General features: G+C 32.5%; 3 protein-coding genes across 8 annotated transcripts in view; 2 read left to right on the top strand and 1 right to left on the bottom strand.

Moving 5' to 3' along the window:
- LOC144841347 (folliculin-like) overlaps positions 1 to 24,979 on the bottom strand; it is a 50,504-nt gene that overhangs the window by 4,520 nt on the left and 21,005 nt on the right. The window lies entirely within an intron of this gene.
- On the top strand, positions 451 to 24,979 carry LOC144841342 (E3 ubiquitin-protein ligase TRIM45-like). Of its 2 annotated transcripts, XM_078697648.1 has the most exons (4): positions 451 to 599; positions 1,195 to 3,213; positions 3,588 to 3,646; positions 24,833 to 24,979. In XM_078697648.1, the coding sequence occupies exons 2-3, from the start codon at positions 1,210 to 1,212 to the stop codon at positions 3,594 to 3,596; spliced, it is 2,013 nt and encodes a 670-aa protein (XP_078553774.1). In that variant the 5' UTR covers positions 451 to 599; positions 1,195 to 1,209; the 3' UTR covers positions 3,597 to 3,646; positions 24,833 to 24,979. The 2 variants fall into 2 exon arrangements, with proteins under 2 accessions (XP_078553774.1, XP_078553773.1); XM_078697647.1 differs by lacking the exons at positions 3,588 to 3,646; positions 24,833 to 24,979 and having other exon boundaries at positions 1,195 to 3,344.
- LOC144841341 (uncharacterized) lies at positions 3,670 to 7,690 on the top strand. The gene is made up of 2 exons (XM_078697646.1): positions 3,670 to 4,645; positions 4,864 to 7,690. The coding sequence occupies exon 2, from the start codon at positions 4,880 to 4,882 to the stop codon at positions 6,989 to 6,991; it is 2,112 nt and encodes a 703-aa protein (XP_078553772.1). The 5' UTR covers positions 3,670 to 4,645; positions 4,864 to 4,879; the 3' UTR covers positions 6,992 to 7,690.

Below are 24,979 nucleotides of genomic sequence, written 5' to 3'. Positions count from 1 at the left end.
AATGAATCTTTGGCAGCAAAAACAAGGCCATCATCCACCAATTTTGGAATATGCAATTTATTTGTCCTATAATTCATAAAAAGATGTTTTTAGCAAAGACTGTTTTACAGTAAAAGATTTATATATACTGTAACTTAGTGTTCCATAACTTTTAATCTATTATGATACCACAGATTCTAAAAATAAACATTGCTTGCTTCCTTTTTCTGGATCACCAATTTTGAAGTGCAGTGTTCTGCATCACTGATTTTGAAATCATCATGTGACTCATTACTATAAAAATAGCTGATCTTGTCACACTTACAACCAACTTTTGTTTCTTTGCTGGTGGAAAAGATAACAAAATTGTTAAAATGTTCAAGGTATTTTACATTTATTTATCAAATTCCTAAAATAATGCCTAATTACTATTATTATAAGACAATTACAGAGTTGTTGTACTTGCCAGCAAAAGAGGTCACATAACAGGAAGTAGTAGCGATTGGAAAAACCCACTTGGGTGTTGGTGTGTACAGGAATATCGTAATGTATACTGTAGGATTTTGTTAATCAATAAATTTCAACAAATTTCTGATCATGTCTAGTTATTAATTGTAAAGGTAATTAAATTTTTTTTTCTCTTTGGTTACTACTGTAAAATTAAAGGCATTTTAAAAAATTTGTTTCCATTTCAATAAACATTTACTGTACGGGTTATGACCTTGAAGTATGTATAGTCCCACAGCGCTTTTTACTTTTAAAATTTATAAACATTTTTGTATTACTATTAGCAATAAACATGTTGCATATTGTGTATGTACTATATGCATCACCACACTCTCATTTCACGCTACAGTCTAGAGCCATCTCCATGACATATAAATTTCCAACCATATCCACCATGCATAGGGAGCTTTCGATTTGCGATGCCCGACAACCTACATAATATGTCAGGTCAATCTATTTGTTATTAGTAGTCACCTTGACCTAGAAACCATCAAAAGTAGGTAGGGAGAGAGGAAACACGTCCAAATATCCACACATGAGCACAGTGAATAAACATGACATACTTTGGTTGTTGGAAATTTAAAGCTCCCAAACAAACTAAATGATCTAGTTTTACTGTAAGTCTTACAGTCTCACCTCAACAAAACAACTTAATGTTAAATATTGTCATACAGACCACATAATAACACTAGTTTTACTATTTTACAGATACATTTTATTAATATGGCAACAAGCAAATTAAATCAGTTTCTTCAAGATGTTGATGAGGACTTAGTATGTTCCATTTGCCAGGAAAGGTTTCAACATCCTAAAAGTCTTCAATGTCTACATAGCTTTTGCTTGTCATGTTTAGAGAACTGGGTAAAAACAAACTATGGCAAGCTAACATGTCCAATGTGTTGCAAATCATATCCGATTCCAGATGGCGGGCTTAAGAAGCTTCCACCAAATACATTTCTAAACAACATGTTAGAAAACATTGACAAATTTCAGAAGAAAGATAACATAAAATGTGTTTGTGGAACAACAGAACATGCAACACATTACTGTAAAGAATGCAGACATTACTTGTGTTCCGCATGTAGTAAGTATCACAAAATATTGCCAATATCAGCAAGTCATGCGCTACTTGCTGCAGAGGAAGTGCAATCAATGACGCCACAACAACTTGCAGCATTAAATCCACCATTGTGTTCTTCTCACAACAAACCACTAGAGCTATACTGTACAAAATGTAAAGAACCAATATGCATGCAATGTGCCATAATAACACATCCTGCAATAGATCACAAACCAATAGAAATTGTAAAAGCATTCACATCTTTTAATGGATATGCACAACAACTGAAATCTGCAGCCCATCACTACAAAGCTAAACTTGAAAATAGACTCAAGTCACTCACAGAGAATGCTAACAAACTAAAAGAAAGTAAAAAAACAAGTACCAAGGATATTGATAATCAAGTTCAAGAAATGATACAAATAATCCAGAAAAAGGGAGATGAAATGAAAGAAAAAGTTGACACAATTTATGAAAATGAAAAGAAAAAAAATGACTTAGAAATGGAGAAATTAAGAACAATCACTGCTGAACTAAATACAAATGTGAGTTTCATTAATCAGTTAATACAGAGTGAACCAGCAACTGCTATGATGTCAAGTGAGATTGCATTGAATACACTGAAGGATCAAATGGATAATTCTGAAGAAATTAAACAAAATGACAATGGACAAATTAATTTTTATGGAAACAAACATCAAACTGATTTGTTAAACCAACATGACATTGGATTTGTAACTCAAATCAATGTAAATGTGCCCGAATATGTTATTCAAGGTGAAGCACTTGTTGCAAAAATAAGACAACACAATCACTTAGTTGGTTCTAATCAACTTACAGCAACATGGACACAACCAACAGGAGAAACCAACATTGATCTTGTTAAAGAAGATAATGAGTATGTTATAAGAAGAGTATGTAAGAATCCAGGAATCTGTACAATAAATGTATATTTCAATGGGATACCAATCAAACAATCACCAATTACCATCAAAATAGAGAAGAAAGGACTGATAAATGATGTTAATGTTCATAATGAGTCTACAGGAGTAGTAAAGTGTGATGATGATTGCTTGCTGGTTTCATTTTACACAAATGAAATTCACAAGTACAAACAATCAGGAGAATGCATAGGCAAGATTACACTACCAGAAGATGTGAGAATTTTCAGAATGTATAAAATGAAGAATAACAACATAGCATTCAGTGATGATAAATGCATTAAAATATGTGATATGAATGGTCATCTGATCAAATCCATTGGGGAGGATGTATTGAATGATCCACGTGGTATTCACATAGATGAGGCAACAAATGTTATTTATGTCACAGAATGGAAAACTGAATGTGTGTTTATGTTTGACATCAATAGTGGTAAGGAACTGATGAAGATAGGATCAAAAGAAGAAGTAGAATATGGATACTTTGCTGTAACACTTACAAAAACTGGGAAAGTGCTTGTAGCAGATTATGAATGTAATCAAATTGTAATGTATGATAATGAAGACAAGTTATTTAAAGCACTCATTGATGGAGGTAATGAAGATGGTATGGTGAAAAGGCCATGTGGAGTTGTAGTTGATGAGGATGATAACATCATCGTATCAAGTGCACACAAACTACAACTATTCAGTAGTGATGGAAATTTTATCAAAAGAATTGATCAGGTAGGAGATGGACTGGATAATACAGAGCAGTTATGCATTATTTCATATCGTCCACGTAGAATTGCTGTAGCTAATGACAATGGCAACAACATTAAAATATTTAACTACTAAAGTTGTCCTCAAATAAATAATTCACAATATAATTGTTAACATTGATACAATTTGAATACTGTAAAAAGAATCATTACAAAGTAAATTTAGTTATTTCAGTGATAAAATATACCTTCACTTAAAATTATTTACTTACTTATTTACTGTGTGATTAGTTAAACAAAGAAATGGTCTGAGTTATTGCATTGCCTTAATCTCTGCCAACACACTAATGTACTCTTCTACTAATATAAGAAGATGAAATATTCCTCATATGTTCACAGAAAAAGTAAGGAGACCTCACAGAAAAAGTATGGAGACATCACAGAAAAAGTATGGAGACCTCACAGAAAGAGTATGGAGACCTCACAGAAAAGTATGGAGTCCTTATAAAGTATGGAGACCTTAAAGAAAAAGTATCAAAATATTTGTATTTTTTACTTTCTTGATAAACAAGGTAAAAGAACGTCATAATTGTTATTCAATGTACAGTATATGGTTGATAATTAAGTCAAGGCCATCATCCACTCACTGGAATATGAAATTTAGTTTTCCAAAAATTATAAAAATATTAGCAAATATTTTGAATGTTTACAATAAAAGATTTATATATTTACTTTAAAATAATTGAGTGTTGAGTGTATAACTTTTAATCTATTATAACATCCAGGAGATTATAACAACAATATAAACATTGCTTCCTTTTTTTTTTGGATCACCAGTTTTGAAATACATTCGGAATATCATAGAAGTGCAGTGTTCTGCATCACTGATTTTGAAATTATCATGAGACTCATTACTATACAAATAGCTTAATATAAATGATCTTGTCACATTTACAACCAACTTTTGTTTCATTGCTGGAAAAGATAATAAATTGTTTACATGTTTAAGATATTTTACATTTATTTATCAAATTCCTACAACATTGTTTAATTACTATTATTATAAGACAATTACAGAGTTGTTGTACGTTTGCCAGATCACATGACAGGAAGTAGTGGTGAATGGAAAAACCCACTTGGGTGTTGTGTACAGGATTATCGTTAAAGTATAACTACCTGTAGGATTTTGTTAATCAATAAATTTCTGTTCATGTCTAGTTATTAATTCCAAGGAAGGTAATAATTAATATCATTTTTCATTTCTATTTTGTTTCTATAGTACTGTAAAAGTAAAGGCATTTGTTTGAATTTGTTTGCATTAACAAGAACAGTTTATGACCAACCATCCACCATATATATAGAGAGATTTTTATTTGCAATGACCGACGACCTCCTGCCTAGGTCTGGTGAATCTATTTGTCGCTAGTCGTCACCTGGACCTAAACCATCAAAACTAGGTAGGGAGAGTGGGAACATATCCGAATATCTACATATGGGCAGTGAATAAACATGACATACTTTACTTTGGTCGTGCTCCCTAAAAACAAACTAAATGATCTAGATTTACTGTAATTCTTACAGTTTCATCTCAACAAAACAACTTAATGTTAAATATTGTCATACAGTCCATTACACCAAACGTCCACATAATAACACTAGTTTTACTATGTTACAGAGTACATTTGATTAATATGGCAACAAGCAAATTAAATCAGTTTCTTCAAGATGTAGATGAGGACTTAGTATGCTCCATTTGCCAGGAAAGGCTTCAAGATCCTAAAAGTCTTCAATGTCTACATAGCTTTTGCTTGTCATGTTTAAAGAACTGGGTAAAAACAAACAATGGCAAGCTAACATGTCCAATTTGTTGCAAATCATATCCTATTCCAGATGGCGGGCTTAAGAAGCTTCCACCAAATACTTTTCTAAACAACATGTTAGAAAACATTGACAAATTTCAGAAGAAAGATAACATAAAATGTGTTTGTGGAACAACAAAACAGGCAATACATTACTGTAAAGAATGCAGACATTACTTGTGTTCCCCATGTACTAAGTATCACAAAATGTTGCCAATAACTGCAAGTCATATACTACTTGCTGCAGAGGAAGTGCAATCAATGACGCCACAACAACTTGCAGCATTAAATCCACCATTGTGTTCTTCTCACAACAAAACACTAGAGCTATACTGTACAAAATGTAAAGAACCAATATGCATGCAATGTGCCATAATAACACATCCGGCAATAGATCACAAACCAATAGAAATTGTAAAAGCATTCACATCTTTTAATGGATATGCACAACAACTGAAATCCGCAGCCCATCACTACAAAGCTAAACTTGAAAATAGACTCAAGGCACTCACAGCAAATGCTAAAAAACTAAAAGAAAGTAAAGAAACAAGTATTAAAGATATCAATAATCAAGTTAAAAAAGTGAAACAAATAATCCAGAAAAAGGGAGATGAAATGAAAAAAAAAGTTGACACAATTTATGAAAATGAAAAGAAAAAAAATGATGTAGAAATGGAGAAATTAAGAGCAATCACTGCTGAACTAAATACAAATGTAGGTTTCCTTAATCAGTCACTAAAGAGTGAACCAGCAACTGCTATGATGTCAAGTGAGATTGCATTGAACACACTGAAGGATCAAATGGATAATTCTGAAGAAATTAAACAAAATGACAATGGACAAATTAACTTCTTTGGAAACAAACATCAAATTGATTTGTTAAAACAACACGACATTGGAATTGTAACTCAAATTAATGTAAAGGTTCCTAAACATGTCATCCAAGGTGAAAAAATTGTTGCCAAAATAAGAAAAACCGATCAAGTTGGTCCTAATCAACTTACAGCAACATGGACACATGCAACAGGAGAAACCAACATTGATCTTGTTAAAGAAGGTAATGAGTATGTTATAAGAGGAATATGTAAGAATCCAGGAATCTGTACATTAAATGTGTATTTCAATGGGAAACCAATCAAACAATCACCAATTAACATCAAAATAGAGAAGAAAGGACTGGTAAATGATTTTAATGTTGACATGATGCCTCCAGGAGTAGTGAAATATGACGATTGCTTGCTAGTTTCATTTTATACAAATGAAATTCACAAGTACAAACAATCAGGAGAATGTATAAGCAAGATTACACTACCAGAAGGTGTAGGAGTTTACAGAATGTGCAGAATGAAGAATAACAACAACACAGCATTCAGTGATGAAAACTGCATTCAAATATGTGATATGAATGGTCATCTGATCAAATCCATTGGGGAGGATGTATTGAATGATCCACGTGGTATTCACATAGATGAGGCAACAAATGTTATTTATGTCACAGAATGGAAAACTGAATGTGTGTTTATGTTTGACATCAATAGTGGTAAGGAACTGATGAAGATAGGATCAAAAGAAGAAGTAGAATATGGATACTCTGATGTAACACTTACAAAAACTGGGAAAGTGCTTGTAGCAGATTATGAATGTAATCAAATTGTAATGTATGATAATGAAGACAAGTCATTTAAAGCACTCATCGATGGAGGTAATGAAGATGGTTATGTGATGGAGCCACAAGGAGTTGTAGTTGATGAGGATGATAACATCATTGTATCAAGTCACAAAAAACTACAACTATTCAGCAGTGATGGACATTTTATCAAAAGAATTGATCAAGAAGAAGATGGAATTGATAATCCTGACCAGTTATGTATCATTTCATATCATCCACATAGAATTGCTGTAGCTAATTATGGTGATAGCAACATTAAAATATTCAACTACTAAAGTTGTCCTCAAATAAATAATTCACATGAATATAATTGTTAACATTTTACAAAGTAATTCATTGATACAATTTGAATACTGTAAATAATTAAACTGTAAAAATAAATATTACAGTCAATTTAGTTACTAATTCAGTGATAAATATAACTTTACTTTGAATTATTAATAACTTATTTACTGTGTGATTAGTTATTAAAACAAATGGTCTGAGTTATTGCATTGCTTTAACCTCTGTCTACACTATCAAACTATTTTGAAAAAAAGTGTGATGTGCCCAAATATGGTAGTGATATGACATAATCATGTCCAATCAGGGCACATCACATTTTGTTGTCAAATAAAGTTTGATGGTGTAGACAGAGCTTTAGACATAAAGTGATTATTAAGTACATTCAGAAAATTATTTACAATGAAATTAGGTTTATAATTTTATTGAATTATTGTAACTTCAAAGGAAATGACAGACGTATGCCTAAAAAAGTCATCATTGTACAATAAGAAAACTATGGTTATTATTATGTTTAATTGATTGAATAAAGTTCCCATGAAGTAATATTGGTACAATATAATAGTGATATGAAAGGTAAGGATGAGAAAATAGATATATAGTTACATTGTTATGTTATTGCATCAGATAACAACTTTATATAATAACTGTCTTTCTTTTCAAATGTAAAACTTAATTTTAATTTCAAATGTTTGTGTATTTCAAGTTCAAAACATAAGATATTTTAAACATAGATTTATTTGTAACTGTAGTGTTTCTTACAATAATTCTATTCAGATGCATCTTCATAATTGTATCCTTACAAAAATTATTGTTATCCAATAAAACAATACTAAAACAGTGGAACTGCAATACATGTTATATTTCTTAAGAATGTTTCATGTATCTATGTACTAACTAGACCGCCGTTTTGCAACCTATGGGTTGCGACCCAATGATTGAGTTACGAAAAAAATTGATGGGTCGCGAAATTGTTTCCGATACTGAAACTTTTTATCAATTATACACTGATCTGTGTGAAATGTTCTCAGTTTTGTAGAATCTACAACACTGATGACATTTTACATCTACAGTTTGACCCGCGGCGAGTACCGTAGTGTACAATTGGGAATCGACGACAGGGGAATGACGTATAGTTCGTTGTTAATATACAAGTGGGGAATCCCCTTTTAAGACGTGGATTTAATAACCTACATGTACCAACTGGTTCTATGACGCTATTTTTCTGTAGTTTACAAAGGAGTGTGTAACTTGACTGAAAAACTCCGAACTTTAATTTACCGGCGGTGGGAACTTTTACAATGAACATTAGAATAATAGAAAGAACAATACAAACAGGTCCATTCCCAAATTACACTCATAGCGATGTTGTTCAGGCCCTAGCCAGGGGAAATCTTTATGGTTTGGGAGAACCCCTTGACGTTAGCATTAAACACAAATGTGTTAGTTAGACTACGATCGTTTTGCCAATTGCGAGCGAACTATTATTAGAGTGACATTTCCGGCCAACTAGAGGTGTCATTTATCATGAATTTTACGTCCTAGAGTACCATTTCCAGCCATTTAGGATTGTCATTTAACAAAATTCACTTTGCCAAAAACTTAAAAATAATTGAGTGTTCTATAACTTTTAATCTATTATGATAACATCCAGGAGATTATAACAACAATATAACATTGCTTCCTTTCTTTTTCTGGATCACCAATTTTGAAATACATTTGGAACATCATAAAGTGCAGTGTTCTGCATCACTGATTTTGAAATCATCATGTGACTCATTACTACAGTATACAAATATCTCAATACTGATCTTGTCACACTTACAACCAACTTTTGTTTCATTGCTGGAAAAGATAATAAATTGTTTACATGTTTAAGATATTTTACATTTATTTATCAAATTCCTACAATAATGTTTAATTACAATTATTATAAGACAATTACAGAGTTGTTGTACGTTTGCCAGCAAAAGAGATCACATGACAGGAAGTAGTGGTGAATGGAAAAACCCACGCATGGGTGTTGTGTACAGGATTATCGTTAAAGTATAACTACCTGTAGGATTTTGTTAATCAATAAATTTCTATTCATGTCTAGTTATTAATTTCAAGGAAGGTAATAATTATTATCATTTTTCATTTCTATTTTGTTTCTATAGTACTGTAAAAGTAAAGGCATTTGTTTGAATTTGTTTGCATTTCAACAAGAACACTTTTTATTTTCAATAACCGACGACCTCCTGCCTAGGTCTGGTGAATCTATTTGTCGTTAGTCGTCACCTAGACCTAAACCATCAAAAGTAGGTACGGAGAGAGGAAACACGTCCAAATGAAGAAAAGTTATTTACAGTACTCATCAATGAAGGTGATGAAGATGGTATGGTGATGAATCCATGTGGAGTTGTAGTTGATGAGGATGATAACATCATTGTATCAAGTCACCACAAACTACAACTATTCAGTAGTGATGGACATTTTATCAAAAGAATTGATCAGGAAGAAGATGGAATTAATAATCCAGAGCAGTTATGCATCATTTCATCAAACCCACATAGAGTTGCTGTAGCTAATAACAATGACAGCAACATTAAAATATTTAACTACTAAATTTGTCCTCAAATAAATAATTCATAGAAAATAGATGTATAAGTTACATTGTTATTGCATCACTTTAAATACAACATTTATGTAATGAATTTGTCTTTCTTTTCAAAGTTCAAAACAAAAGATATTTTAAACATAGATTTATTTGTAACTGTAGTGTTTCTTACAATAATTCTATTCAGATGCATCTTCAAAATTATTTGTATCTTTACAAAAAATGATTGTTATTGAATAAAACAATAATAAAACAGTGGAATTGCAATACAAATGTTTTATTTCTTAAGAATGTTTCATGTTTCTATACTAGAATGTAAGTGGCAGATTTATGTTTGCTGTTGGTAAAATAAATAGATAATAAATGCATTACAAAATACAAAGGTTGTGATCACATTATATTATGTTCTTGGTTAGGCTACGCTCACGCTAAGGTCAAATTTTCTTTCGCAAAATTTGCAAAAGGTCGCCAATTTTTTTTCGCAAAATTGAAAATTCTTTAGAAAATTTTAAAAACCATGAAAATGGCTAAATTTGTTGGTAGGTACATCAAATAAATATATAGGTTGTTGTCTTGCATTGTTTTTATCTTTATTCATTCAAAATTTGTGATTAAAATACAAATAAAACATGACCGCATTAAAATATGTTAGGCCTATCTACTGCAGCCTCACCGCAATACCAGTCGCCACGGCCATAGCCTATAGGAGGCCTATTCAATGGTTGACAATATGCCACAGCCGAGTCATGTATGATCGGCGTCGGGCCTCTTTCAATTATCAGCATATGCAGCCTGTCTGGATAAAGTTTTTTATCACAAACAATATAAAATAATAAATAGTTTTCGTTTGTGTTTTATATGCTTCTTATTCACTCACGAAAACATCGTAACACATACCACAAACGAACTACGGCGTCGGAATGTCTATGCAGCATGTTTGTTATTGTTGCATGATATTTTCATCTATACACGTGCGCAGTTTGTATGTAATTACAATTACTGCGCATGTCTATTCATATAATAAATTCTCCTTAGTCGGACGCGTGTACATTTACAAATTACGATTTACAATTAATAAGCATCCTAACGGAAAAATTTATTCGAGTGAGGCGAAAAAACGTTGTTGATGGCAAATAACGCTACATCGCTGTCACTTATTATAGGCTGGCAACGGACGGCGGCGAAGTCGTTGTGGTTTACATAAAACTTTAATATTTGAAGCCTAAGGGGACAAGGTTTTTTTTTTTTTAAAGGAAAAATTATTTTCGCAAGTTCATACTCATCCAACAGCGAGTGCCTCGCCAATTACAGGATGGATAAACTATTTAATAATTTATCGTGCTTATAAACTAAGTCTCATTTGAGTCTTAGGGAGTGGAGTTGAAAGAGTCATGAGTTACAACCCTGCACTAGGTCAGGATTGAACCCGGGACCTTGGGATTGGAAGGCAACGAATACGAATACGAATAGAACTTTATTGCAATCAAACGAAAGATTGAAGTTTAACAAAAGCGTTTCACTCAGAAAAATAAAATGCAATATACAAATATAAAAGACATTCAGAAATGTAGAACCTACAATCAAAAAATTAAAACAAAATTACAATAAAAAATCACTTATTATAAAAACAATAAATATAAAATTCAAATAGTTAAAGACATAGGCCTGCAGGATAAAAATTTAAAAGTATTAAAAATGTTTACAAATTTAAAAAAAGTTAAAAACTTCAAAAATTTTCAATAATATTTACACACAAAGGTACGGAAGGTCGCGGAAACATAACACAAAATGTTTACCATTTTTGGAATAATCCGTGATTAATAATAAACGTTTTTGAACGGTTAGTTTTAACTCTAGGGATACAGAACTCACGGAGTCTTCTAAGATTATAAGCAGCAGAAGGAGCCTCCGGTAACAAATGATTCAATCTGTGACTGGGGTCTTTGATTTTAACAAAAAAATCCTTGCACAGTCGAACACGGCGGTCTTCTAAGGTAGAAAAACCAAGGAAGCTGCGGGCATCGGAATAAGTAGCATGCGGAAAAATACATTTAAAGGCCCTTCTCTGAATTTGTTCAAGTTGTTGATTCTGTTGCTTCGTAATATTTGATCCCCAAACTGGGGCCGCATATTCTAATATTGGTCTAATGATACTAGTATAAAATTGGACAAGTGCGGGGGCATCCAGGCCTGCCCTCCGCACCTGTTTGAGAAAGTACATTCTAGAATTACATTTACTAATCATTTGATCAATATGAGGTTGCCATGACAAATTATGAGAAATAATTACACCAAGAAGTTTAAATTCGTCAACACGTTCCAGATTACAATCTCCAACATGGAGTGGCTCAAAAGCAGTCTTTGACCTTTTACAACTAATTCTCATCTCTTTCGTTTTCTTAATATTAAGGTACATATTGTTATCCTTAGCCCACTGGACAGTTTCGTCAAGAGTGGTTTGGAGTACAGTTGCCCCATCGTTGCCGACGCGTTCATGGATGGAGGTGTCGTCCATGTATTTCATGCACGGCACCCCATCCAGAAGATCGTCGACAAAGATGATAAACAACATGGGCCCCAACCAGGATCCTTGGGGGATACCACCCTTAACGACTGTCCAAGGGGACAATTCATCGCCTAGTTTAACACGTTGTTTTCTATCACATAGAAAAGCATAGATCCAAGAGATTAGATGGTCTTCGACCCCTAAATTATACAACTTATCAATTAATATATTATGGTCAATTAAATCATAAGCCTTTTTGAAATCAAGCAATAATAAGCACGTTAACCACCAAGCTACAGCTCCACTCCATTATATAGCCAACAACAAGTAGAATATCTACTGGGTCATGTAGCTAGGCCTCCTTTATGTAATAAGCCTGTATATAGTTGCGTTGCATTCACCTTACCTTGCGAAGAATAATATACAGATAATTAACTAATTAATGATTCCTTGGCAATAAAATTCACTTAGGCCTTAGGTCGTTTAAATAATAACAGAAGAATTTCCATCAATAAGCCTACATTAATAATAATAATATTATCAGATAGGCCGTATAAATAATAATTCGCCCTTCTTCGAGCCAAATCACTGGATGTTCAGCGCTCCGCGCATACCAGGTTACTACCATTTAACTGTGATGAGCACCACTTCACTGTGTTTATTAAATAAAAGTTAACTGAGGCTCCACTTCACTGTGTTTATTAAATAAAAGTTAACTGAGGCTCCATTTAACTGTAATGAGCACCACTTCACTGTGTTTATTAAATAAAAGTTAACTGAGGCACCATTTAACTGTGATGAGCACTACTTCACTGTGTTTATTAAATAAAAGTTAACTGAGGCTCCATTTATCTGTGATGAGCACCACTTCACTGTTTTTATTAAATAAAAGTTAACTGAGGCTCCATTTAACTGTGATGAGCACCACTTCACTGTGTTTATTAAATAAAAGTTAACTGAGGCTCCATTTAACTGTGATGAGCACCACTTCACTGTGTTTATTAAATAAAAGTTAACTGAGGCTCCATTTAACTGTGATGAGCACCACTTCACTGTGTTTATTAAATAAAAGTTAACTGATGCACCATTTAACTATGATGAGCACCACTTTACTGTGTTTATTAAATAAAAGTTAACTGAGGCTCCATTTAACTGTGATGAGCACCACTTTACTGTGTTTATTAAATAAAAGTTAACTGAGGCTCCATTTAACTGTGATGAGCACCACTTCACTGTGTTTATTAAATAAAAGTTAACTGAGGCTCCATTTAACTGTAATGAGCACCACTTCACTGTGTTTATTAAATAAAAGTTAACTGAGGCTCCATTTAACTGTGATGAGCACCACTTTACTGTGTTTATTAAATAAAAGTTACGTGAGGCACCATTTAACTGTGATGAGCACCACTTTTATACTGTGTTTATTAAATAAAAGTTAACTGAGGCTCCATTTAACTGTGATGAGCATCACTTTTATACTGTCTGTTTATTAAATAAAAGTTAACTGAGGCTCCATTTAACTGTGATGAGCATCACTTTTATACTGTGTTTATTAAATAAAAGTTAACTGAGGCACCATTTAACTGTGATGAGCACCACTTTTATACTGTGTTTATTAAATAAAAGTTAACTGAGGCTCCATTTAACTGTGATGAGCACCACTTTACTGTGTTTATTAAATAAAAGTTAACTGAGGCACCATTTAACTGTGATGAGCACCACTTCACTGTGTTTATTAAATAAAAGTTAACTGAGGCACCATTTAACTGTGATGAGCATCACTTTTATACTGTGTTTATTAAATAAAAGTTAACTGAGGCACCATTTAAAGATGTATTGTCCCTTTGACTAATTCCAAAAAAATAAAAAATAACAGATTTCGAAAAAAGGTGGGTCATTTTGAAGTATCATAATAGTTATTAACTATCACCAAAAATTTGTCCAAAAAAAAATCATTTAACTGAAATACAGACGTTTTTTTTGTTAAAAGAATAACTCTGACTTCCAGTCAAAGTTTTCGATCAAAACATACCCCATAGTGAAACGCGCTTGTTTGGCTACTCTGTATGCATAATCATAAAACTTCCTCACGATCTGTGTGAAAATACCTTCTCAACCGTGACGAGTTGTAAACAATCCTAATTAGCATATGCATTTATGCGTACTCGTGGTTTGAAATCTTTGTTTACTTTTGCTCGCGACGATTTTCCAGACGAAATGTAATCAAACTAATTTACCTGTTAATTACGTAAATTTGTTGTTTTTGGCTCGAATTGTCGACTTAAAGTGAATAACTTTAATATTACTTTGATATGGCCAATTTAAATTTAGAAAATTTTGACCTTCATTTTTTTGTGTTTCAAGGGACAATACATCTTTAACTATGATGAGCACCACTTTACTGTGTTTATTAAATAAAAGTTAACTGAGGCTCCATTTAACTGTGATGAGCACCACTTCACTGTGTTTATTAAATAAAAGTTAACTGAGGCTCCATTTAACTGTGATGAGCACCACTTTTATACTGTGTTTATTAAAGATGTATTGTCCCCCAAAATCATGAAAAATAAAGATATTTAAAATCGGACTTTGAATAGGCCATTTTGCAGTTTTAATGAAGTTGTTCACTTCCATAAGAAAAAAAACGGGGGCAAAAATGTATTTCACCTATAAAAAGACAAAATAAACAGTTAAATTACCCAAAAACTCATTGTCTTCCAGACAATTTGACAATTTTTTGCTTTAAATTACATTTTTCTCAGGTAAATAAATTTTTTTCAGACCCAATTTTTTGTGAGTGAATAACTATTATGTGACATTAAAATAACATATTCAACAAAATAATTAAAAAAAATATTTTTTTAGGGGGAAAATATATCTTTAAATAAAAGTTATCTGAGGCACCATTTAACTGTGATGAGCACCACTTTACTGTGTTTATTAAATAAAAGTTATCTGAGGCACCATTTAACTGTGATGAGCACCACTTTACTGTGTTTATTAAATAAAAGTTACTGAGGCACCATTTAACTGTGATGAGCACCACTTTACTGTGTTTATTAAATAAAAGTTAACTGAGGCTCCATTTAACTGTGATGAGCACCACTTTACTGTGTTTATTAAATAAAAGTTAACTGAGGCTCCATTTAACTGTGATGAGCACCACTTTTATACTGTGTTTATTAAATAAAAGTTAACTGAGGCTCCATTTAACTATGATGAGCACCACTTTACTGTGTTTATTAAATAAAAGTTACGTGAGGCTCCATTTAACTGTGATGAGCACCACTTTACTGTGTTTATTAAATAAAAGTTACTGAGGCACCATTTAACTGTGATGAGCACCACTTTACTGTGTTTATTAAATAAAAGTTAACTGAGGCTCCATTTAACTGTGATGAGCATCACTTTTATACTGTCTGTTTATTAAATAAAAGTTACCTGAGGCACCATTTAACTATGATGAGCACCACTTTACTGTGTTTATTAAATAAAAGTTACCTGAGGCACCATTTAACTGTAATGAGCACCACTTTACTGTGTTTATTAAATAAAAGTTACTGAGGAGGCACCATTTAACTGTGATGAGCACCACTTCACTGTGTTTATTAAATAAAAGTTAACTGATGCACCATTTAACTGTAATGAGCACCACTTTTATACTGTGTTTATTAAATCAAAGTTAACTGAGGCTCCATTTAACTGTGATGAGCACCACTTTACTGTGTTTAAATAAAAGTGAGTTGTGACTCATTACTATACAAATATCTCAATAATGATCTTGTCACACTTACAACCAACTTTTGCTTCCTACTGGAAAATGTTTAAATTTTACATATATTTTTTTACATTTATTTATCAAATTCCTAAAATAGTGTCTAATTATTATTATTATAAGACAATTACAGAGTTGTTAAACGTTTGCCAGCAAAAGAGATCACATGACAAGAAGTAGTAGTGATTGGAAAAACCCACTTGGGTGTTGTGTACAGGAATATCGTTATAGTGTATACTGTAGGATTTTGTAAATCAATAAATTTCTATTCATGTCGAGTTATTAATTCCAAAGGTAATTTAATTTTGTTGTTTCTATGTTGTTACTACAACAACAGGATTTGTTTGAATCTGTTTCCATTTTAACAAGAAACATTTACCTAGATCAGGTCAATCTATGTGTTGTTGGTCGTTTCTTGTAGCCGTATTCACCAATCACACTTAAGCCTGGTTTCCATAAAATCGCTACACGACAGAGCGTAGCGATTCTATGGAAACGCTAGAATATATCGGGGATCTAGTACGCGAGCGCTAAATATTCTTTGGTACGCGTATACGATTCATCGCCGACAAAATCGGCAAAGTTGAACATGGTTGAACTTTGCCGATTTGACTGCGATGAATCGGGGAGACTTCCCGATTGCGTCGGCGACATCTGCGCGTGTAGCGATTTTAATGGAAACGCTGTAGCGATTTAATTGGAAACCAGGCTTTAAGTGAGATATTTCCCTTAAATATTAAATAATTCACTTAACTCAATAAATATTTAAGTATTTCCCTTAAAATTATTATTATTAAACATGACATACTTCTTCTGTCGTCTTTCATCACAAATAGTAAGCTCTCTAATAACAAACTAAATGATCTACAGTAGTTTTACTGTAATTCATAGGGTGTCTAGAAAACTCAGATCTAGAAAACTCAGATCTCAGATATATCTGAGTTTTCTAGATCTTATATCTGAGTTTTCTAGATCTAGAAAACTCAGATATCTGACTTTTCTAGATCTAGAAAACTCAGATATCAATATCTGAGTTTTCTAGTTCCAAAATGGAACTAGAAAACCCAGATCATCAAATGGATCGTTCCATTATTAATAGAGGGTAGCTTGTTTGAAATACTACAGTATTATACGTTTTCTTACTAATAACATGGAGGTATAACCTCCATGCTAATAATAATAATTATTGTAACTTGTAGTAGCAGCCTACGACTTAAATCATAAAGAAATACAGTATACACCTTTTAAAATGTAGGCTTAGCATTTAGGCCTAGCCTAGCTAAGCAAACTCAATTCAAGGCTCAACGTGTGGGCGTTATCGTGATGTATCGCGAAGAGTAGGCTTGGCCCTACTAGGCTAGAAGTGGTCAACTCGTACCCAAAATAACTCGTACCTATTCCCAACTTGGCTAACTCGTACCTCAACCAACTCGTACCCACACCAACTCGTACATACCTAATTTTTAAACCTACATTTTAACGGTAACGTGCACTGTATTTTCTTTATTATTTAAGCCGTAGGCCGCTTCTACATGTTACAATATTAGTAAGAAAACGTACACAGTAATCAGTTTTAATAATACCCTACTAGTACTAGTATTTCAAATGACCTACCTTCTGATTAATAATGGAATGATCCAAATGACCTACCAACCAATCACATGATGATCTGAGTTTTCTAGTTCCATTTTGGAACTAGAAAACCCAGATTTTGATATCTGAGTTTTCTAGATCTAGAAAACTCAGATATCTGACTTTTCTAGATCTAGAAAACTCAGACTGAGATCTGAGTTTTCTAGACACCCTAATTCATACCGTCTCATCTCAACAAAACAACTGAATGTTAAGTATTGTCGGACAGTCCATTACACCACATGACCACATAATATTACCCGATTTACTATTTTACAGATAAAATGGCTACAAGCAAATTAAATCAGTTTCTTCAAGATGTTGATGAGGACTTAGTATGTGCCATTTGCCAGGAAAGGTTTCAAGATCCTAAAAGTCTTCAATGTCTACATAGCTTTTGCTTGTCATGTTTAGAGAACTGGGTAAAAACAAACAATGGCAAACTAACATGTCCAATGTGTTGCAAATCATATCCTATTCCAGATGGCGGGCTTAAGAAGCTTTCACCAAATACATTTCTAAACAACATGTTAGAAAACATTGACAAATTTCAGAAGAAAGATAACATAAAATGTGTTTGTGGAACAACAGAACAGGCAATACATTACTGTAAAGAATGCAGACATTACTTGTGTTTCACATGTAGTAAGCAGCATAACAAATTTCCAATGTTAGCAAGTCATACGATACTTGCTGCAGAGGAAGTGCAATCAATGACGCCACAACAACTTGCAGCATTAAATCCACCATTGTGTTCTTCTCACAACAAACCACTAGAGCTATACTGTACAAAATGTAAAGAACCAATATGCATGCAATGTGCCATAATAACACATCCTGCAATAGATCACAAACCAATAGAAATTGTAAAAGCATTCACATCTTTTAATGGATATGCACAACAACTGAAATCCGCAGCCCATCACTACAAAGCTAAACTAGAAAATAGACTCAAGGCACTCACAGAGAATGCTGAAAAACTAAAAGAAAGTAAAGAAACAAGTACCAAGGATATTGATAATCAAGTTCAAGAAACGATACAAATAATCCAGAAAAAGGGAGATAAAATGAAAAAAAAAGTTGACACAATTTATGAAGATGAAAAGAAAATAAATGATGTAGAAATGGAGAAATTAAGAACAATCACTGCTGAACTAAATACAAATGTAAGTTTCCTTAATCAGTTAATACAGAGTGAGCCAGCAACTGCTATGATGTCAAGTGAGATTGCATTGAACATACTGAAGGATCAAATGGATAATTCTGAAGAAATTAAACAAAATGACAATGGGCAAATTACATTTTCTGGAAACAAACATCAACTTGATTGTTTAAACAAACACAAAATTGGAATTGTAACTCAAATTAATGTAAAGGTACCTGAATATGTCATCCAAGGTGAAACATTTGTTGCAAAAATAAGACAAAAACATCAAGATGGTCCTAATCACCTTATTACAGCAACATTTACACATTTAAAAGGAGAAACCAACATTGATCTTGTTAAAGAAGATAATGAGTATGTTATAAGAGGAATATTCAAGAATCCAGGAAACTTTACATTAAATGTGTATTTCAATGGGAAACCAATCAAACAATCACCATTTACTATCAAAGTAGAGAAGAAAGGACTGATAAATGATTTTAAAGTTGATGGAAACCCTAGAGGAGTAGTAAAGTGTAATGATGATTGCTTGCTAGTTTCATTTTACACAAATGAAATTCACAAGTACAAACAATCAGGAAAACACATAGGCAAGATTACACTACCAGAAGGTGCCAGAGTTAACAGAATGCACAAAATGAAGAATAACAACATAGCATTCAGTGGTAATGTATGAATGGTCATGTGATCAGATCCATTGGTAAGGATATATTGAATGATCCACAAGGTATTTACATAGATGAGGAAACAAATGTTATTTATGTAGCAGAATGGAACACTGAATGTGTGTTCATGTTTGACATCAATAGTGGCAAGGAACTGATGAAGATAGGATCACAAGAAGAAGTAGAAAATGGCTACTATGATGTAACACTTGCAAAAACTGGGAGAGTGCTTGTAGCAGATAATGAAAATGAACAAGTTGTAATATATGATAATGAAGACAAATCATTTGAAACACTTATCAATATAGTTGATGAAGATGGTATGGTGATTTCACCATGTGGAGTTGTAGTTGATGAGGATGACAACATCATTGTATCAAGTAAACACAAACTACAACTATTCAGTAGTGATGGACATTTTATCAAAAGAATTGATCAGAAAAAAGATGGGATTAATAATCCTGACCAGTTATGTATCATTTCATCAAACCCACGTAGAATTGCTATAGCTAATTTCAATGACAGCAAAATTAAAATATTCAACTACTAAAGTAGATAAATAAATAATTTCACATGAATATAATTGTTAATCATGTACAGTAATTGATAAAAAATGCAATATTTATTTTTATTAATATTATTAAACTGTAATCACTGAATTCAGTGATAAAATATAACTTCACTTTGAATTATCAAAACTTACAATATTTAGCCTACTGTGTGATTAGTTTAGATTAAATTATTTAAATGTTTAATTATTAAAACAAAAGTTTTTGTGTTATTGCATTGTTTTGGTAATACAGTGATTATTATGTACATCCAGAAAATGGCATTTACAACGAAATTAGGTTTATAATTTTATTGAATTATACATAAAAAAGTCATCATTGTACTATATTAATTACTATGATTACTAGCAGTAACCCGTGCTCACAGTCATTTTCTGCCTTAATATGTGGTTATACTTTGCATGGGCAAGTATAATAAAAGCGCACTCTGATAAAATAAAAACAAATTGTATCAAGAATATAATTCGGAACTACTGTATTTACGGCCATTGATTTTGTTATACACCATCACTTCACTTTGAAATATATGTAACAGTCGGAGAGCCGCGTTGGGAAATATGACCGTTATCGCTGAATTTTCGACTTCGCATGACGTCATAAATTTTAGAAGCCCTCTCTCGGCACAGAAGCATCAACGTTTCGCGCGAAAACATTAGCATAAAGTATACGTCATTTAATAGCTGTTTAATAAACATTAGTTGGCGAAAAATTAACCATATATGGTAAGGTCAGTTCCTTATATGTTTAAGATGTCGCAGGTCACCTAATTTTCTGAATAATTTGTTGGATTTGTTGTCAGCGACAATTTCTTTCCAAAGTTCGTGTGAGTCCGTCAAAACTGAAGTTTTCTAACAGGTGTTTGTTTACAAATTTTCCATTAGTGGGATTTGCATCCCATACAGTGAATTACCAAAAAACCGACGTATATGGATAGAGTAAGTATCAATAGTCTGTTTTACGTTAAAATTGGCTTGAAACCCTATTTAAGCTTCCTATAGCGAACATTTTAAAAAAGGTCCTCATGTCATATATTGTTACGTCTCGCGGCACTAGTTCCGTCGTGTGTGGTGCATGGTGTGTTGATTGTGGTTGTTGTAGGTGAGTATATGCACGACCTGGTGGATCGTTGTCGTATTATATCGGCCTAGGCCTAGTAACATGTTCTGTTAATAATTTAAATACTTTAGTTACAATTTAGTATTATTAAAGTATCGTTACAATCCTACTCTATATTGAAGATGCATTGGGAAGTTTTAAAAAGATAATTAAGCAAATCGCAGCCTGATACAGGTATAGGCCTACCTATTCTATATAGTTAAATATATATTTATAGTAAAATTATTGACAACTGAGGGGTACAATTTATTTATAATATTAATAATTATTACAATAAACAGACATAAGGAAATTTTGTATTTGCTGCTTTTTCATGGTAGGCCAATATATGAAAATGTTTTCAGGTTGTTGAATAATTATACTGTATAACGATGCAATGTTTTGTTCATATCATAGTGACAATTATTTAAATAGTTTCATTCATTACATTTCAGCTATTCATTTTCATTTTAGGTTTTTTGTTGGTATCAAGACTCGACGATTTTCTGTCTCGTTCTTCAATATGAGGTTGGACGGTGGAAGCTGTAATGGTTTTCTCGATTTCAATATCATTGCTGCAGCTGATAGTTTTTCATTTTATTCGCTAATAATAATATAACATATACATTCATACGCATTCAAGTTTTAGAAGCGTTTCAGATCAGTCAATGATAAGATATAAATTAAGTTGCAATTGATTGATTTACTTTATTAACCAGAGTCACACAGATACATACAATATAAACATATAAAACAATAATAAAATCAGTACAACCGTAAGACTCACGTAAGTTAATATGATATAGGCCTAGCTAGTTTGTTATGTTTGATGAACAAGGTGCTATTTAAATAAAAGCAAGTTTTTATATACAGTAGTAGTATTTACTATTTATATCAGTATTGTTTGAAAGATATTTGTATTAAAAACTGCTTTTTCACATTCTGTATACGTAAAAAAAAATTGGTTGCTTGTGTGAAATGCAAGTTGTATCTAATAAAGTAATATTTATATACAAGTGTGACATTTACTGCCAGATACTGAAATACTGAGTACCAACCAATCACTGTAACAATACTCAAGTAAATGATGGACTTATATTTTTATATCTTGGTTTCAGCTGGGCCCATAATTATCTTTTTTAAAAACATGACCATATAAAAATACACGTTTGAGTCTCTGAAACAAACATGCCCGATTTTATAAACATTCCCCATATATAAATTGAAAATGGGTTATTTTTTTTTGTTTTTCCATTTATTGTTTTTTTAACAGTTTTTTATTTGTTCTGGGCCTAGTTTCTCCTTCAGGCTTCTTCTTGCTTGGTATATGAGCAGAGCTGGGATAGACCTACCACCAGCCTAGACTATAGAATACCCAGCTACTATTATTAACACTCACTAGGGTAGGCCTACCTATCTAATATTAGTATATATCAGAATTACTCAGCCTAGCTAGGCCTAGAAAATACTATTTTTAGGCCTAGCTAGGCTAGAAATCAAGTAAGTAATTATAGTAGGTAGCCTTTCCTAGCTCAGAAACCAAATAGAACAATAATCGGGGAGCAAATTGAAATCTTAGGCCTATGACGTAATACGCCTGCATGAAAACCGTATTGAACACAGACACGATTCGGTCCGGGACGATTCGTACCAGCTTCGTAAAACGTAAACAAAGTTTCAAAATGGCGATTTTTCGATCGAAACAGAACAGAAATGTAGTAGGTTTGGTTTGATTAGTGGGAGTTGCATCCCAAGAAAGCTTAAAATTAGATTTTTATTTTAATAGATAGCTTAATAGTTTATCTTGAAAGGATTTTAAATTCGCTTTGAAACCTTATCTAGAAAATATGAAATTTAATGATTTTTTACCATCATTTAAAAAAAAATTAAAGTAAATAAGTTTATACATAAAATAATGATATTTCTTGAAACAAAAAATCTGTGGAATTTAGATCACAGTTTTTATCATTATTTACGCTTGTAGTTCAACTATTGAAATACGTTTATTGATTTCATTTAATATCAAAATTATACCATTTTCTAAGTGTACTAAAATAGCAAAAATTCCAACATTTTCCACGAAGCGCGCCCTCACAATGAATGAAATCAGTGATGCGTTACCAACGCGGCTTTCCGACTGTAAGCTAAAAAATGAAAGCAATATATACTGGATACGGAACTTTAGACTTTACTTTTGACTGTTCAGACTTTACGAAAATAAAATACGTTAAAGAAAAATTGTGCCGTGTGAATTAGGCCTAGATGATGAGCGCAAACACTAACGAAAGTATAAAATGGGTGTTTTTCGTGGTGTATTAATTGTTTTTGATACCGGGAACCTATGCTGACGTTAAACGGATGGCAGGGGACAGGGACTATTGGAGGGTCATGATTGCCAAACGTCGGATTGAAGACGGCAGATAAAATAAAAAAGTGAACATAAATCGAATGAAAAACGGAAACACGAATTGTTAATTTGTTTTCATGTTCAACATGTGTATCAACCATTTGGAATTGCTTTGTTTGTGTGTGTTTAATTTCATTACATTTTTTTTATTTGAATGGTTTTGATATTTTTTTTTTGTGTGGGAGATTTGTTACCTATTTGCTACTTTTGTAATTAAATTTGTGGTATAGAAATTGCTATACTACAAATTTAATTACTTAATTTTCTGCCTTAATAATAATTCGCATGGGATGATTAGGTATTATAAAAGCACAATACTGGATATGGGACTTTATGCTGTGTGAATATTAATCTAGGGTGCTCATTAGAAAGTGACAACGTACATGATAGGTGCACGTTGAAGTCTGTTAATCAGTCAGTTATAGAATTAAGATGTGAACAGTATTGGAATAATAAAACGGACTTCAAAATCAATAGAAAAAGTGCACACACTACTTGAAATTAGATGATGCGCTCGGAGACAAACTTATCTGATATCTTGTGGAAACACGACTTTGGAATAATTTTATTTATGTGTGTGTTTGTTTTTTTTTTTCATTTACATTATTTTTTTTATTTCAATGGTTTTTTATATATTGCTATTTTTTGGGTGAGGTTTGGTATCTTTACATTGAGGTTTAGATTTTTTGCTTTAAGCGTTGATACTTATTATTTACACATATTGTGGATTCGAACTCAAACCTACTAAGCATTAGTTTCAATGGCCACAGCGTTTTACTCACTGAGCCAAACCGTGATTTACAAAATACAGTACATTCTGTTCCGAGGATAGGTGTAATTAATTAAAACTCAACGACGAGATCAGTCGATACGGTTGAATTCATTATCATTGTCATTGTCAAATTACTGATATTTTTTGCCTTTTTTTAGTGTTTATCCTTAAAATTCAGGAAATTGACATAGCCATTCGTGTGCAGCCCTTCAATAAACATCAGTGTGCGGCCCCTCAATAAACATCAGTGTGCCAAATGTGAGCATGTACCGTTCAGTGGTTTTGGAGGAGATACGTAAAATACGCGAAAAATTTAGTAGCATTAATATATAGATTATTATGTTTAATTGATTGATTAAATAAAGTTCCTAGGAAGTAATATTGGTACAATATACACATAGATAGATAGTTATATTGTTATTGCATCATTTTAAATACAACATTTATGTAATGACTTTGTGTCAGTGGTGGCGCCAGGATTTGCCCAGACGGGGCTGTACGCGCGAAACAAACAGTCATTGGTTGGGGCCAACAAAGGGATATGAGGGCAAAGCCCCTGCAAATTTTGACAGTTATGAGGATATTAGACATTTATGTATGTCAAGCTCACAGAAAAAGTATTGAGACCTCAAAGAAAAAGTATGGAGACCTCACAGAAAAAGTATGGAGACCTCACAGAAAAAGTATTGAGACCTCAAAGAAAAAGTATGGAGACCTCACAGAAAAAGTATGGAGACCTCACAGAAAATCTATGGTGACTTTACAGAAAAAGTATGGAGACCTCACAGAAAAAGTA

This window comes from Antedon bifida, chromosome 4 (assembly GCF_963402885.1).
Source record: "Antedon bifida chromosome 4, ecAntBifi1.1, whole genome shotgun sequence".
Taxonomy (NCBI): Eukaryota; Metazoa; Echinodermata; class Crinoidea; order Comatulida; family Antedonidae; genus Antedon; species Antedon bifida.
Note: the sequence above shows the minus strand (reverse complement) of the source record. Positions and strands in the feature narration are given on the sequence as shown.